The sequence below is a fragment of the Natator depressus genome, chromosome 18 (genome assembly GCF_965152275.1).
Source record: "Natator depressus isolate rNatDep1 chromosome 18, rNatDep2.hap1, whole genome shotgun sequence".
NCBI classification, from domain to species: Eukaryota; Metazoa; Chordata; order Testudines; family Cheloniidae; genus Natator; species Natator depressus.
In genome coordinates, this window is record NC_134251.1 from 15,114,784 (window position 1) to 15,126,821 (window position 12,038).

General features: G+C 49.1%; 1 protein-coding gene across 2 annotated transcripts in view; it reads left to right on the plus strand.

Annotated features, from left to right (window-relative positions):
* Window positions 1-12,038, plus strand: part of LOC142000817 (tyrosine-protein phosphatase non-receptor type 11-like) — an 84,415-nt gene that overhangs the window by 21,583 nt on the left and 50,794 nt on the right. The window contains exon 1 of one of the 2 annotated variants that reach the window (XM_074975413.1): window positions 5,179-5,275. The exons of the other annotated variant lie outside the window; for it this stretch is intronic. Within the exon in view, the coding sequence (XP_074831514.1) occupies window positions 5,268-5,275 (8 nt within the window). The 5' untranslated portion in view covers window positions 5,179-5,267. Of the gene's footprint in view, window positions 1-5,178; window positions 5,276-12,038 lie in introns of those variants that run through there. 2 annotated transcript variants of the gene reach the window in all.

The window sequence follows — 12,038 nt, forward strand, 5'->3', positions numbered from 1 at the left end:
CCAGGATGTAACCTGCTTTTTCCTTTCCAGTGTCATCACAGCTACTATCTCTCTCAGCTACTACCTCTGGCCATTAACTGGCAGCGCTATCTGCCCATACACGGCATTGAGCCGAGAGGAAAAGTGCTTGAGTGTCAAATAGGAAATTGGTCTCTATTTTAAAGCACAGGTTTGCACGGAAGCGTTGGTAGTAAACAAAGGAAAGTCATGTTCTGGCTGTAAAGTTGCTGATGCAGTTAATTGCTGGAGAGGCAGGGTTCAGAGTCTCCCTTGGCACAGCAGAGCTCGTTTGGTTGCTGTATTCAGTCTTGGAATGATTGTGGGGAGGGAGGGTGGCTTCCCCCAAGCTTTCCCCCCCCCCCTTCATAAACTGTATTTAATGACTTGTGTGCTGTTGGGTTGCAGGCGGCCGGGCTGATCTCAGTGGAATACCTCCGTCTTGTATGTGTATCTTAAGGTATAGGAGAAGATAACATGCCAGCCTCAAGCACCATCCTGCAGTGAGGGAGAAGCTAGGTCTCTGGAGCTGGACCCCTTTTCTAGGGAGAGCTCCCCCTCTCCCCCATGTGGCACTGACTGTATAATAAACTGCGTGGGGGGACACAAATGCCTGGGAAAGAACAGGATTGAAACCTCATGGATCCTTAAGTAACATGCAGGTGTTTGTGTGGTCCTATTCTCCTCTATTTGTGAGCAAAGCCCTGGCCTATGAAGCATGAGGTGCTGGCCACGGTCCGTCAAGCGAGCTGGTCAAGATGGACCATGGATCTGACCCCATAGGGCAGATCCTATGTTTCTGTCGCAGCATTGCCAACTCTTGGGGGGTTTGTTGAGTTCCACGATGTTTGGGGATTTAAGATAAACCCCAAACAACTCCTAGAATCCTGACATTATGTGAGAATATTAACATTTCTAGCCTTTATGGTTGTGGAGAAAATCTGGAAAATGTGATGTGCATGTGCCCCCCGGCTCAAACAGAGGCAAACAAAAAACTCCAGTTTTAATCGTGATTTCGTTTAGGGGACCTTACTCTTGACTTTTTTTTTTCCTTTTTTAAATGCTTGGGCTTAGCAGTGCTGCTCCTGGGCCTTCTGCAAAGGTACTTGTGGAAAGGCCCGTGAACCCTGATGGCTCCTCCAGAGTCCGTCGTGAGACACAGAAAGGTTTGTCTTTTTGAAATATGTCAGTCATCCAGGCAGGGAGCAAAACCCATTTTATGTGGCAGAGGTGACCAGTCACGTGGATGCAAACAATGACTAGCTGATGCCAGCAGTAGGGGTGAAATTCACCCCGGTGTAGAGGTCCCATCCAAAGTGTATATGCCATTTAATGCCCAGTGGCTTTAGTGGGGATTAGGAGACCTAAGTGGTGCACAGACATTGTGCAGGCTGTCTGCAGAGGGGTGTTTTGCCCTTTCTGCACAGTCCAGGGTCTAAAGATGCTCCTTGGCAAAAGGAACAAAGACACGGAACGAAAATCGGGCTAGATGCACAGACAGCTTGTGACCAGGAAAAAGGGCTAAAATCATAATGAATATTGGGCCTCGTTCTGGTCTCCCTTACGTGGGTGTGAATCAGGGTAAAGCCTTGGACGCTACTAGAGATGCGCTAGTTTTGTACCAGCGTAAGTCAGAGGCGGACTCGGCCCCTTGTTCATGCTGGGATAGCTCGACCAGCCGAAGCATGGGCAGAGAACTACAGGGTGCGGTTAATGCTCGGCTACCAGTTAGCCTTACCTGCTCCCGTGGGGTTAGCTCATGTTTCTGCCATTCTTTCTATGCGTCTGGCAGCACAAATTCCCTTTGCTGAAAAATAACTGTCTGGCCTTTTGTGGTGTAATGACCAGTTATTTGTGTAATTGCTGGCCATTCAGGGGTAACCCTGAATTTACCAGGTTTGGACGCTTTGTAGACTCTGAATATCTTGCCTGAATCAGATGCCGAATGTGCTTAGTCCATTTGGAAGATTCTCTGACAGGAGGGGGGAAAAAAAGAATTGTGTAAATGCTCCTTGTTTCTGAATGACGAAACCTCAGCAAAAGTCCCTGCCAGGTCTGATGACGGCACAAACCTGCCGTTTTTTCTGGCCCAGGCGTGGTACAGGTGGGTGGCTGCTGGATAGTATGGTTAGGCGTTTGGCACAACCACACTCTCTGGCATGTAGGGAAGGCAGGGGTTACAGTGTTTGGGGCACAGGTGAGGGAGGAAACGTGAAGGCTGATCTGCTGTCAGGAGTAGCCCATGCAATCAGCTATAGCAGAGTTCCCAAACTGGGGGATGGTGGTCTCTGGCAAATCCCTGGGTACTGGCTCCTCTGCTTTGATTCCAGCTGAGAGACTGAGGGGGGAGATGAAATGAGTCGACAGTGTGACTAGCCGGGCTGGTGGCAGACCAGAATTCCATTTCACGAAGAGTTCTGAGGTTTCGACACATTTCCATTCCAGTGCAGAATGAAACCAAAACTTTTCTGTGGGGGGGGTTTGTGAAAGCTTGAGACAGATGCTCACCCACGCTGCAGTAGCCAACAGCCCAGCTAGCGTTCATCTGGGATATTGGAGCCTGCTCCAAGTCCCTGCTCTACCCAGGTCAGACCAGGTACTTAAACCTGGATTTCCCACATCCCGGTTAAGTGGTCTAACCATTGGCTATTCAGGGCTGGGTCTCCTGCTCTCTCCTTTTGATCTGAAGTTCCATCCTGGACCTGAGAAAAGTTCCCAATCAAAGCTTTAGCAATAATGTTACGTTTTCACTGTAAGTCCCAGTTTCAGCGAATCGGCATTTCTCTCTCTCTCGCTCTCTCTCACACGGGAACCCCCCCCTCCCCTTTTTTCAACATGTCTGACCAGCTGTAGTGATGGGGGTAGGGAGTCCTGGAACCTATTCCCAGCCCTGTCATACTGACTCCCTGGGAGGCACGTCCCCCCTTTTGTGCCTCAGTTTCCCAAAATGTAAAATGAGAAAGCAACCTTCTTTTGTGAAGTGCTTTGAGATCCTCTGATGAAAATGGCCTCGAAGGGTAGGGTATGTCACGTCTGCATGGCATACTAAGCCCAGACCTATAGGACCTGGGTTTATGGACTTGGCATTCCAAGCCCACACTTCAGCGTCCGCACTGCATTGTAAAAACTGGGTTTACAATGGCTGGCCCTGCGTCTCTCACATCTATACCGCGCTGCTCAGACTTTCTGACGCAGATCTGTGGCACAAGCTGTGTCCACACCACAAAATGACATGGCTTGGACCCAAGTCCCAGTGGGACCCACCCCCACCAACAGATGTGTGTGGACAGAAGTGGGGCCTGGGCTTAAGTCTGTGGGGCTTGGGGTCTCATTCCAATCATCCCACCCAAAAGTCATCCCCAAGTCTAACGCCACACACGGGCAAAGTTTGATTCTGTCCATCACTTTTTTCCCCTCCTTTCTGATGACACAGGCTGTTTGAATTAAGGTTGCTCCTCAGGCTGCAAGGGAAGGTTTCCATGCCAAGCGCTGTTGGCCAGACCCACCGTGCAGGAACCTGACTCGAATCCACTTCGGATTACTCCCCATCTGAGCTGATCGCATGTAACCCCACCTCCGCCCCGTGCTCCAGAGCATTTCCCAGCTCACCCACACCCTTCTTCTTGGAAGCCCTCGCTCCATGCCTGAGAGCTGTTCTGTGGTTGGGATATTGCTGCCCTCTAATCCCTTCTATGCCTCAACTGCTCTGTTGGCACGTTAAAGGCTTGCCACAGAGCGACCATAATTGCGCTAAGTGCCTGTCGGGTAATGGACTAAACACTCGCACATGCAGAGGCTGCCACATGCCTCGATATTTAATCCCCTGATTGATGTATATTTAGCCATCCTCCAGCCCTGCGGGTTCCAGGGAGGCTTGTTTTCCTTCACTGTGCGAACCCTTGGGGTGGAGGAGATGAACAATGGGCAGGGTTTTGTCCTTTGCCAGCTGTCTCGCTCGTAGGTGATTTAGTTCTCCCATCACGTCACTCTCCATGGCTCTGAATCCATTGATGCGTTGCTGGGACTGGCAGCCGGTGGCCAGGTGCCCTGCGTGGGTAGGTCTGGGTTTTTTGCTTCTTTGGCAGGATCGTGCCCTGCTCGCTACTTGGTCAAAATGGGAATTACCCTGGTGCCTACACAGCTCATCAGTTACTCTGATTAGAAGCCGATGCCCAGGCCCGGTTGGAGCCAGCCAGAGTTGTCATGCCTGTCTTGACTGCAGTTCAGTCCTGCTGCAAGAATTTTAAAGGGACCAAAATTCTTGCTTGGAGAATCTCTCAGCATCCAGCCTCTTTTCGCACCAGCTCTCCACCTGCCCTGGTGGTGGTTGTAGCACTTAAGAAGGGAGCTTTGTGGTGTCAACCCATTAGCAAGAGTCCTATATAGTTCAGGAGAGACGGACACAGCCGGGTTGTGTAGAAATGGCTCTGGATTTTAGGAGCCCAAATGAAGCCCCCTTTTGTGTCTAAACACGCAGTACGAGACACTCCCTGCTCCAAACAGCTGCAGTGTAAGAGGACAAGGCAGACAAAGGAAGAATTATTATCTTTGTTTTACAGATGGGGGAACGGGGTGGCAGTGGGAGAGACTGTCCTGATCTCTTGCAGGGAGTTTCTGGCACAGGCAGGAAGTAAATCCAGGTTTCCTAAGTCCTGGCACAAGTGCTTGAACCACAAGCCCATCTTTCCTCTCCATTGCCTGTCCTGTATGGGTTTTGCTGGTTCTTTTGGAACCACCCTGTGGGATCCCCTAGCAGGAGCGGAATCACTGTTGAATTCTGTAGCCCTGGCTCCCTAAAGGAGAGGTGAGGAGGGTGCGCTAGGAAAGTCCGTCCTGATGCAGGAGTGCCACACTCCACATTTGGCCGGGAGGCCGCTCATCAATTGCCCTTGAACTAGACAGATAAGTGTTGTTTATGGTGTTCACACCCTCCCGCCCCTTCTAAACATTACGTTCACAGCTGCCAGCTCTGCACTGATAAAAGAATGAGATGACTTCCTTTTCTTCTCTCCACCCCCTCTCCTGTCCAGAATAAGCTGGGTGGTGGTTGGTTTTTAGTAAATAACTTCAGCTGTCACCTCTTCATTCGAAACTTCTCCAGTTCCGTCACCTTGGCCAAACCTCTGAGGCTGGAGCTCTGTTGAACAGCAAACTCTATTGAACAGTCCCACCTCTTGTGCCTTACAACCCGGCCTCCTTTCTGAACTTCCCTGTGGTTTGTGGACTAAGGACTCTCTGTACGCTCCTGGGGCTGGCGAGCTTTGACCGCTATGGTGAGGTAGGAGAATGGCTCTACATATCTGTAACTTCTGTGTTTCAACAAAGAAGATGCTCTTGAGCCAGAGCAAAGCAAAAGGGAGAAGATTGTATAAATTATATGTAGTTCAGGTCCTATAACCTCTTCCACTTGTGCAAATGGACCAGCGCTTAGCATGGTGTCTGCACTATTGCAATGAGAATAATTAATATTGTCCATGAGTAGGTTCTAGTTTCCTTGGAGGTATAAGATTTCTACAGTGGAAATGGGGTGTCAGATGCTTGGCTTTCCTTGTGGGTTTTTTTACTAGTGTTAGGAAAGTGTGTGTGAGCAACTTTATTTGTACGATTAGCACAGACTGGGTGCGCGGTGCTATACGCCACGGGCTCTCAACCTTTCCAGATAACTGTACCCTTTTCAGCAGTCTGTCTTGCGTACCCCCACGTTTCACCTCGCTTAAAAACTACTTGCTTACAAAATCAGACCTAAAAATACGAAAGTGTCACAGCCACACTAGTACTGCAAAATTGCCTCCTTTCTCATTTTTACGATATAATTATAAAATGAATCAATTGGACTGTTAATATTGTACTTACACTTCAGTGTAAGGTAGGTAGAGCCGGATAAACAAGTCATTGTCTGTATGAAATTTTAGTTCGTACTGACTTCGCTGGTGCTTTTTATGTAGCCTGTTGTAAAACTAGGCAAACATCTAGGTATGAGTGGATGGTGTCCTCCGCCAGAAGCTCTCTGTGTAGCCCCACCGTTACATGTACTCCTGGTTGAGAGCCGCTGGTGTACACCACATGGGAGAGGTGGTCCCTGCCCTGAGGCGCTTACTGTGTGTGTGATCTAACATACATATAATGGCATGTATTATTACTTTGTAGCAATATTGCAATCATCGTTACTTTGTTTAGAACGCTTAGCCATGCACTGTAGTCAAGTTTCATTTTCCTTAATGATGAGCCACAGTGCCTGCATATGGGCTTTGCCGCTTCAAAGGGCTGAATGCGTATGGCTGAATTTTTCAAATACTCATAAAATGCATCAGAAGAAACTCAAGAGTCCTTGCAAATGCAGTTTAGAAAAGCAGTCTAGACCCAAAGCAACTTAAACCATGAAAGCAGCTGCATGTGAGCGAAATTGACCGGAAAGGGGGGACACTCTCTCTCCATCGGAGCAGGTGGATGAAGTAAGTGTGTGTATCAAGTCGTATACTAAATTCACTTGGGAGAGGTGGGCTGGGATAAGAAATTGAGTGTTCCTGAAGCCACATTTTGAATCGGCTAAATGCAGCCAGATCGTTGTGAAATTGGGCTCTGCAGGCATAGACCCTCACCTCAGAACATGACACTGAGCATGCTTAGATTTTACTCCAAAATGAGTGGTTTGATCTGGGTGTGGATGGATTGTAACCCTCTTTAGAGGTCTGGACTGTGGTTACTTTTCAGTAAGTTAACATACTGTCCATTTCGCCATAAGAGCAACCCAGGGCTCTCACCAGCTTAGCTCTCATTAGCTCATCCTAAAATCTATTTAGTGCCTTGCGAAAGCCACTTCGTTTCCTCTCGTCACCTGCCTCCCGGAGTCTCGGCTCCTACCTTGCTGCATTCTGCTTCATCGGGTCATGGCAAAGCAGCTAAACAAATAACTAACTTTCTGTTCCATGATGGGACGTGTCACTCAGGTGGCAACCAAGCCGTTTTATAGGTTTTTAATGCCCCAACTTTCTGCCAGGTGTGTACACAACTTCATTTCAATGGGAACAAGAGCATCTGTAACATACAGGCTGGTAAATATCCCAATAATTAAATGAGATGCTTGTTTTAGTCTCTTAGCTGTGTAGTTCCACCTTAGCTTGAGGTTAAAATGCAGTCCTATTGGGGATATGAAGTTTACTTGGTGTATAATGTAATACAGAAACTTGCAGATTGGAGAGTTGACTGGTTTTATTTGGTCAGTAATTCTGAATATCAAATTTTAAATTACAAAATACTTGTGGACAATGTGCAAACAGGAAGAGGTAAACATTTATCAGCTAAATTATTCCTTCAGCTTTTTTGTGGGTAGTTGATATGTTTAAAGTGGCTTAGAGGATTTAGTTGCCCCTCCATTAATTTTAAAGTATGATGGGTCTAAATCCTCTAGGCTGCTTTGAAAAATCTCAGCTGTAATTCTTTTCCTACTAATACAGTGGCGGATGATGATACGCTGTTCTACTGACATACCGTGTTTTTTAGACATTCGGGCTGGGCTACATTAGACCAGTTTCTCCCCTTCATCAGGGAGCCAATGTAGAGTCAAGCAAAGCCATGGCCTTTTCCTGTGAGATCTCCAAAACTCCCTTGGGTTGAGCTCTTTTTCTTTTTTTTTTTGCTCCTGTCGGTCACGGTCTATCCATTGTACAGTCGACATACAAAGTCTGTACTGGAGTCTAGCAAGCAGCCTCTTGGTGGTATGCAGTGTGCCAGTCATATTAACATCTCAGCTCTGAAATCCATCCTTAAAACACATTTAATGGGATCTCCTATAGGGCTGCAGGAAGCCTGTAGTCCCCATAGTTTACATATTGCCGATACAGGTCCAGGCTTCCTGTGTGTTTGGTGAGGAGAGGAAGGAAGCAGGGTATTAAAATCCCAGTATGAATCTTTGACACCTTTTTCCACTTGCAAAAGTGGTCTACAAATAGATCCTTGGCTGACCATCCACCTATATGCCTCTCGATCTATTTATCTTGGGTATTTACACTACACTTGAACTGAGCACCTCACAACCATTGTTTTTCTCTCAGCCCTCTGAGGTAGGGAATTGCTGTTATTAACTGGGGCAAATCACTTATAGTCTGTCTGTCTGAAGTCACAGCAAGGAGCTTGTCAGAGCAGGGAAACAAAGCCAGGTCTACCATGCCTCCAAGCTATCACCATACCAATGGACCTATCCTTCCTCTCCTAGGTCACTTTCCATCCAAACTTTGCATGTAGCCCTACAGTGCTTGGGAACACGGGCATGGATAAGAACCTGGGTTCACGCTAAGAAGATCTGCTTTGTATGCTAACCAGCTAAATGGAGGGAGTGGGCTATGTTGTGTCTGGCGGGGGAGTAATAAGATGCATGTTCTTAAAGCAGTGTCTTTTAGAGAGAGAGGGAGAGCTGCTTCTGCAGCAGTATAATCCTCACCCACGTTTCTGGAGCATTCTGCCCTAGTCCCATGGGAAGAGTTGCAGTGACAGTTGGCTGTCTGAGATGGAAGCTGGTCCTTCTCCTGAAAACCCTGCCCTGGCTACCTGATGGCTTGCGCACACGGACGGACGTTGCTTTATGTACATGCAGACTGGGGGTCCGAATAGCCTCTCACCAGAAGCGGAGAAAACTTGCTCCAGTACCAATGAAAGGTCCAGTCGTGCTCATTGCTTACTCCGTGCTGTTGTCCCACTGTGGCCTGTTCTGTGTGAGTTCCTGATGTGAAAAGTACCAGCTGGATGGTCATAGGGACTAAAGTCCTCCTCTCACCTTGAGCACAGGGACAGCATAGGCTGCCCCATTGATGCATCTCAACCCTGACCTAGATGGGCCACCTCTAGGTGACAAGAATGAGCTCTGTCTCCACGGCCCATTGGGTCTTCTCTGCAGAGACTGACAACAGGGTTGCCAATTAGTGCCTTTAGTGGTTTCAACAATGTGGATGCTTGCCCACAGGGAGCTGTTCTATCTCTCTCCTTCCCTCCTCTCCCCGCCCCCCAATAAACTGTTTGCTCAGTGTGAATGCTTGGTGCGCCTCCCCACTTCCCCCTCTACACCTTTCTCAAACCTTTCATAGCATGACTGCACTCCCTGGACGTATCTGCTGCAGGCTAGATTGTTGGCTGGTGTAGAGGACTCCAGTGGAGCAATGCTGACTAGCACCAGCTAAGAACCAGACTGCAAGATTTCATCTAATGAGTTAGGGGTTTGCACTGTAGGTGAAGGCAGAGATGGGACCCCTCAGCCAAACAACCCATCTGGCTGAGCGGCACTCCCTGACCTTTAATCCCTCTAATGTCAGAGTCCTAAGACTCCACCGAATTTGAGGTGGACGTATCCATGTCTTTACACCACTGCTGAGTGCAAACATCCAGCTGCTGTGATCTAGTGAGGCGCCAAATGAAAGCTCAAGTCTGAGTGCAAGCCTGTGATGTGAAGGAGATGCTGTGATGTTCACACAAGTGACTCGCTAAGTGGCTGACCCGGGTTTCGGGTTAATCAAATGTGGTGAATGGGTGGAAACACAGATTCTAATTTTAGAGCTTGAGATGGGAAATGTCGCTGACGGATTTACATGCAGTGGCTGTTAACAACCAGGTCTTGTGTGGCCCAGGACACTGAAACTTCTTCCTCCAGGCAGATGTCACAAATAAGTGCACTGGTCTGTGAGATGCACCGGGGAGAACACCACCACGAACCCCAGTGCTATAGCGCCTTGTTGCAGCTGAATGCCCTGAGGCACTGCTCGAGTGACTTGGAAGGGGGGAAATGAGACCTGCCATTGCAGAGTTTTTCCTCTCTCCCCATTTGAGTCCAGGGGCATGGGAAACCATTTACAATTTCTTCCCCACTTGACGCTGCAAGCCGGCAGCCGATGTGTAAGCCGAACTCCCAAGTGAGACTTGTCATGGTGTGATCTGATCAGTAACAGCAGGTACAGTTGGAGAGATTGTGTTCATCAAATGCAGAGCAAAAGTCCTTGCCAGTCGCTGCCAGATCCTATACCCCAGCCTCAATCCCCAAAACATCCCTCGTGGAAGCAGGTGACACCTGAAAGGGAGTGGGCAAATTGAACACATCACGGTATGTTCAGAGCCAGTTTCCTGTTAACTGATAACGTGCGCGTTGTGTGACTCAAAGCAGTGCCGTCAAAGCCCACCCCGAGGACACTTCACCGTATCCCCAGGAAATTAAAGAGACAGCTTGAAGAGAAGCTGCACCTCCCCTAGTTACAGATAACACCGGAGATCGTTGGAACCGGGAGAAGTTAGCAAGAAGGCTGTTTGCTGTGTGCTTTGACAGCACTGTGTGGATAGTTTCCTTCACCGCATCACGAGTTAGTAATAACCAGACTTCTAGCATGTTTACCACGACATAATCAACATCTGGGGAAGCAGTGACTGTTGGAAATGCATGTGAATGTGAAGGGGGCGGGGGAATGGAATGGGCTTTGCTATATTTCTCTAGGCACTAGCGTGTGGGGCCTTTTGCGTATCTGGGTGCAGGAGTGGCCATAACATTTTTATTTCTGTGTGTGTTCTGCATGCAGTGGGATACTGGGAATCTGACCACTCTCCTCCGCCTCCTGCCCCATCCTTAGCCATCCTCCCTTTCTGGCCAGAGACCAGCTGGGACCCCTTACGCCGCAGCTTAGCGCCCTCCCTGAATCACCTCTTGCAGGTGGTAGCCGTGATGGTGAGCAGCGCAGTCCCGAGTCTTGTTGTGTTGGCCATCGTGGCTCAGTTTAACGTGACAGTTGAGCAGGCATGTGTGTACGTACACGTAACCACAAGGGTTGGCGCGCACGTGCACCGTTTCACGTCTGTGCCACTAAACCTCTGCCCGTTTCTAGAATGGCTCTCAAGGGAAGGTTTTCACTGTCCCTCCCCTGCCACGTCAGCTGCTGTTTTTGGGGCAGCCTTTCCATTTCCAGCTTTTGGGGGGGCCTGGAAATAGACGCTCTGCCGTCCTGTTGGACAGGCTGTTCTCGCTACATTGCTGGAAGCCGTAGCCGCTGCTTGGAAGGCTTCCAGCTTGGTGTCGCAGGCACAATGAGCCAGACATTGGGCTGCCTGTCTGAGATGCCCATGTGCAAACGCTTGCGTGTAATGCTCCATTAGAATCTTACCCTGGGAGCTACTGCTCAGAGCATGGGCGCCTGCTAGACATTCGGGTTTAAAACCAGATGGGGACTGGTCATTCCTTGAGCTAAAACTCTCTCTATGAACATTGCCTTGATGCTAGGGTGATGGACACCCTTCCATCACATTGCAGGAAGCCTTATACATTGGCGCCAGTCGTTTGGGAGGGGCATGTTGAGTCCAGCCGTGTGTACACCTGTGAAGCCGTACAGCTAGGGGGCACTGTAGCAGTGGTCATGGGGTGCATCACAGCTACTTCCTGGCCCATGGCAGGGAGAGAGCGAGGCGCAGGTCTGTGCTGATTCCCAAGCATGGGAAATCTCATTATTTTCACACCCTCCGTGCACCTGTTTGTGTGCACATCCTCTCAGTTGTTGTTTTGTGCATGTGGAGGCAAAGCAGCTCTTGTAAGCCCCAGTGCGTCAGCATATCTCTCCGTGCCATGCAGTTCGCGGCGTTCCCGGAGCCGGTCGTCGTCGTCGTCCTCCTCCGCAGAGGACATCTTTTTTTAGCTGCTTCCCTTTCTTGTCACTTCATGGCTTTTATCTGGGGGAGGGAAGAAAACTGTTGGAAAGAGGCTGTCCACATCAGCGCTGTGGCTTGGCGTGTGATGGGCTGGGAGGAAGTGCCTGTGATACCCTGAACCAGAGCGTGCAGCAGATGAGCGCAGGGCAGAGTCTAGCAGGAAAGCAAATTCCACCTGCTCTCCAGAGAGCTTTGGGCTTCGCTTTGCCTAGGACCTAGTCTAATCTCTACTTTTTGAAACGATTCCCGTTATGGGGACTCGGGAAATCAGTGTAGCCACGAGGACTCTTAACACTTGGGATAGAAAAGAACTTGGGTCTGATTTCTTTTTTCCAGGAAGAAAAGGAGTACTTGTGGCACCTTAGAGACTAACC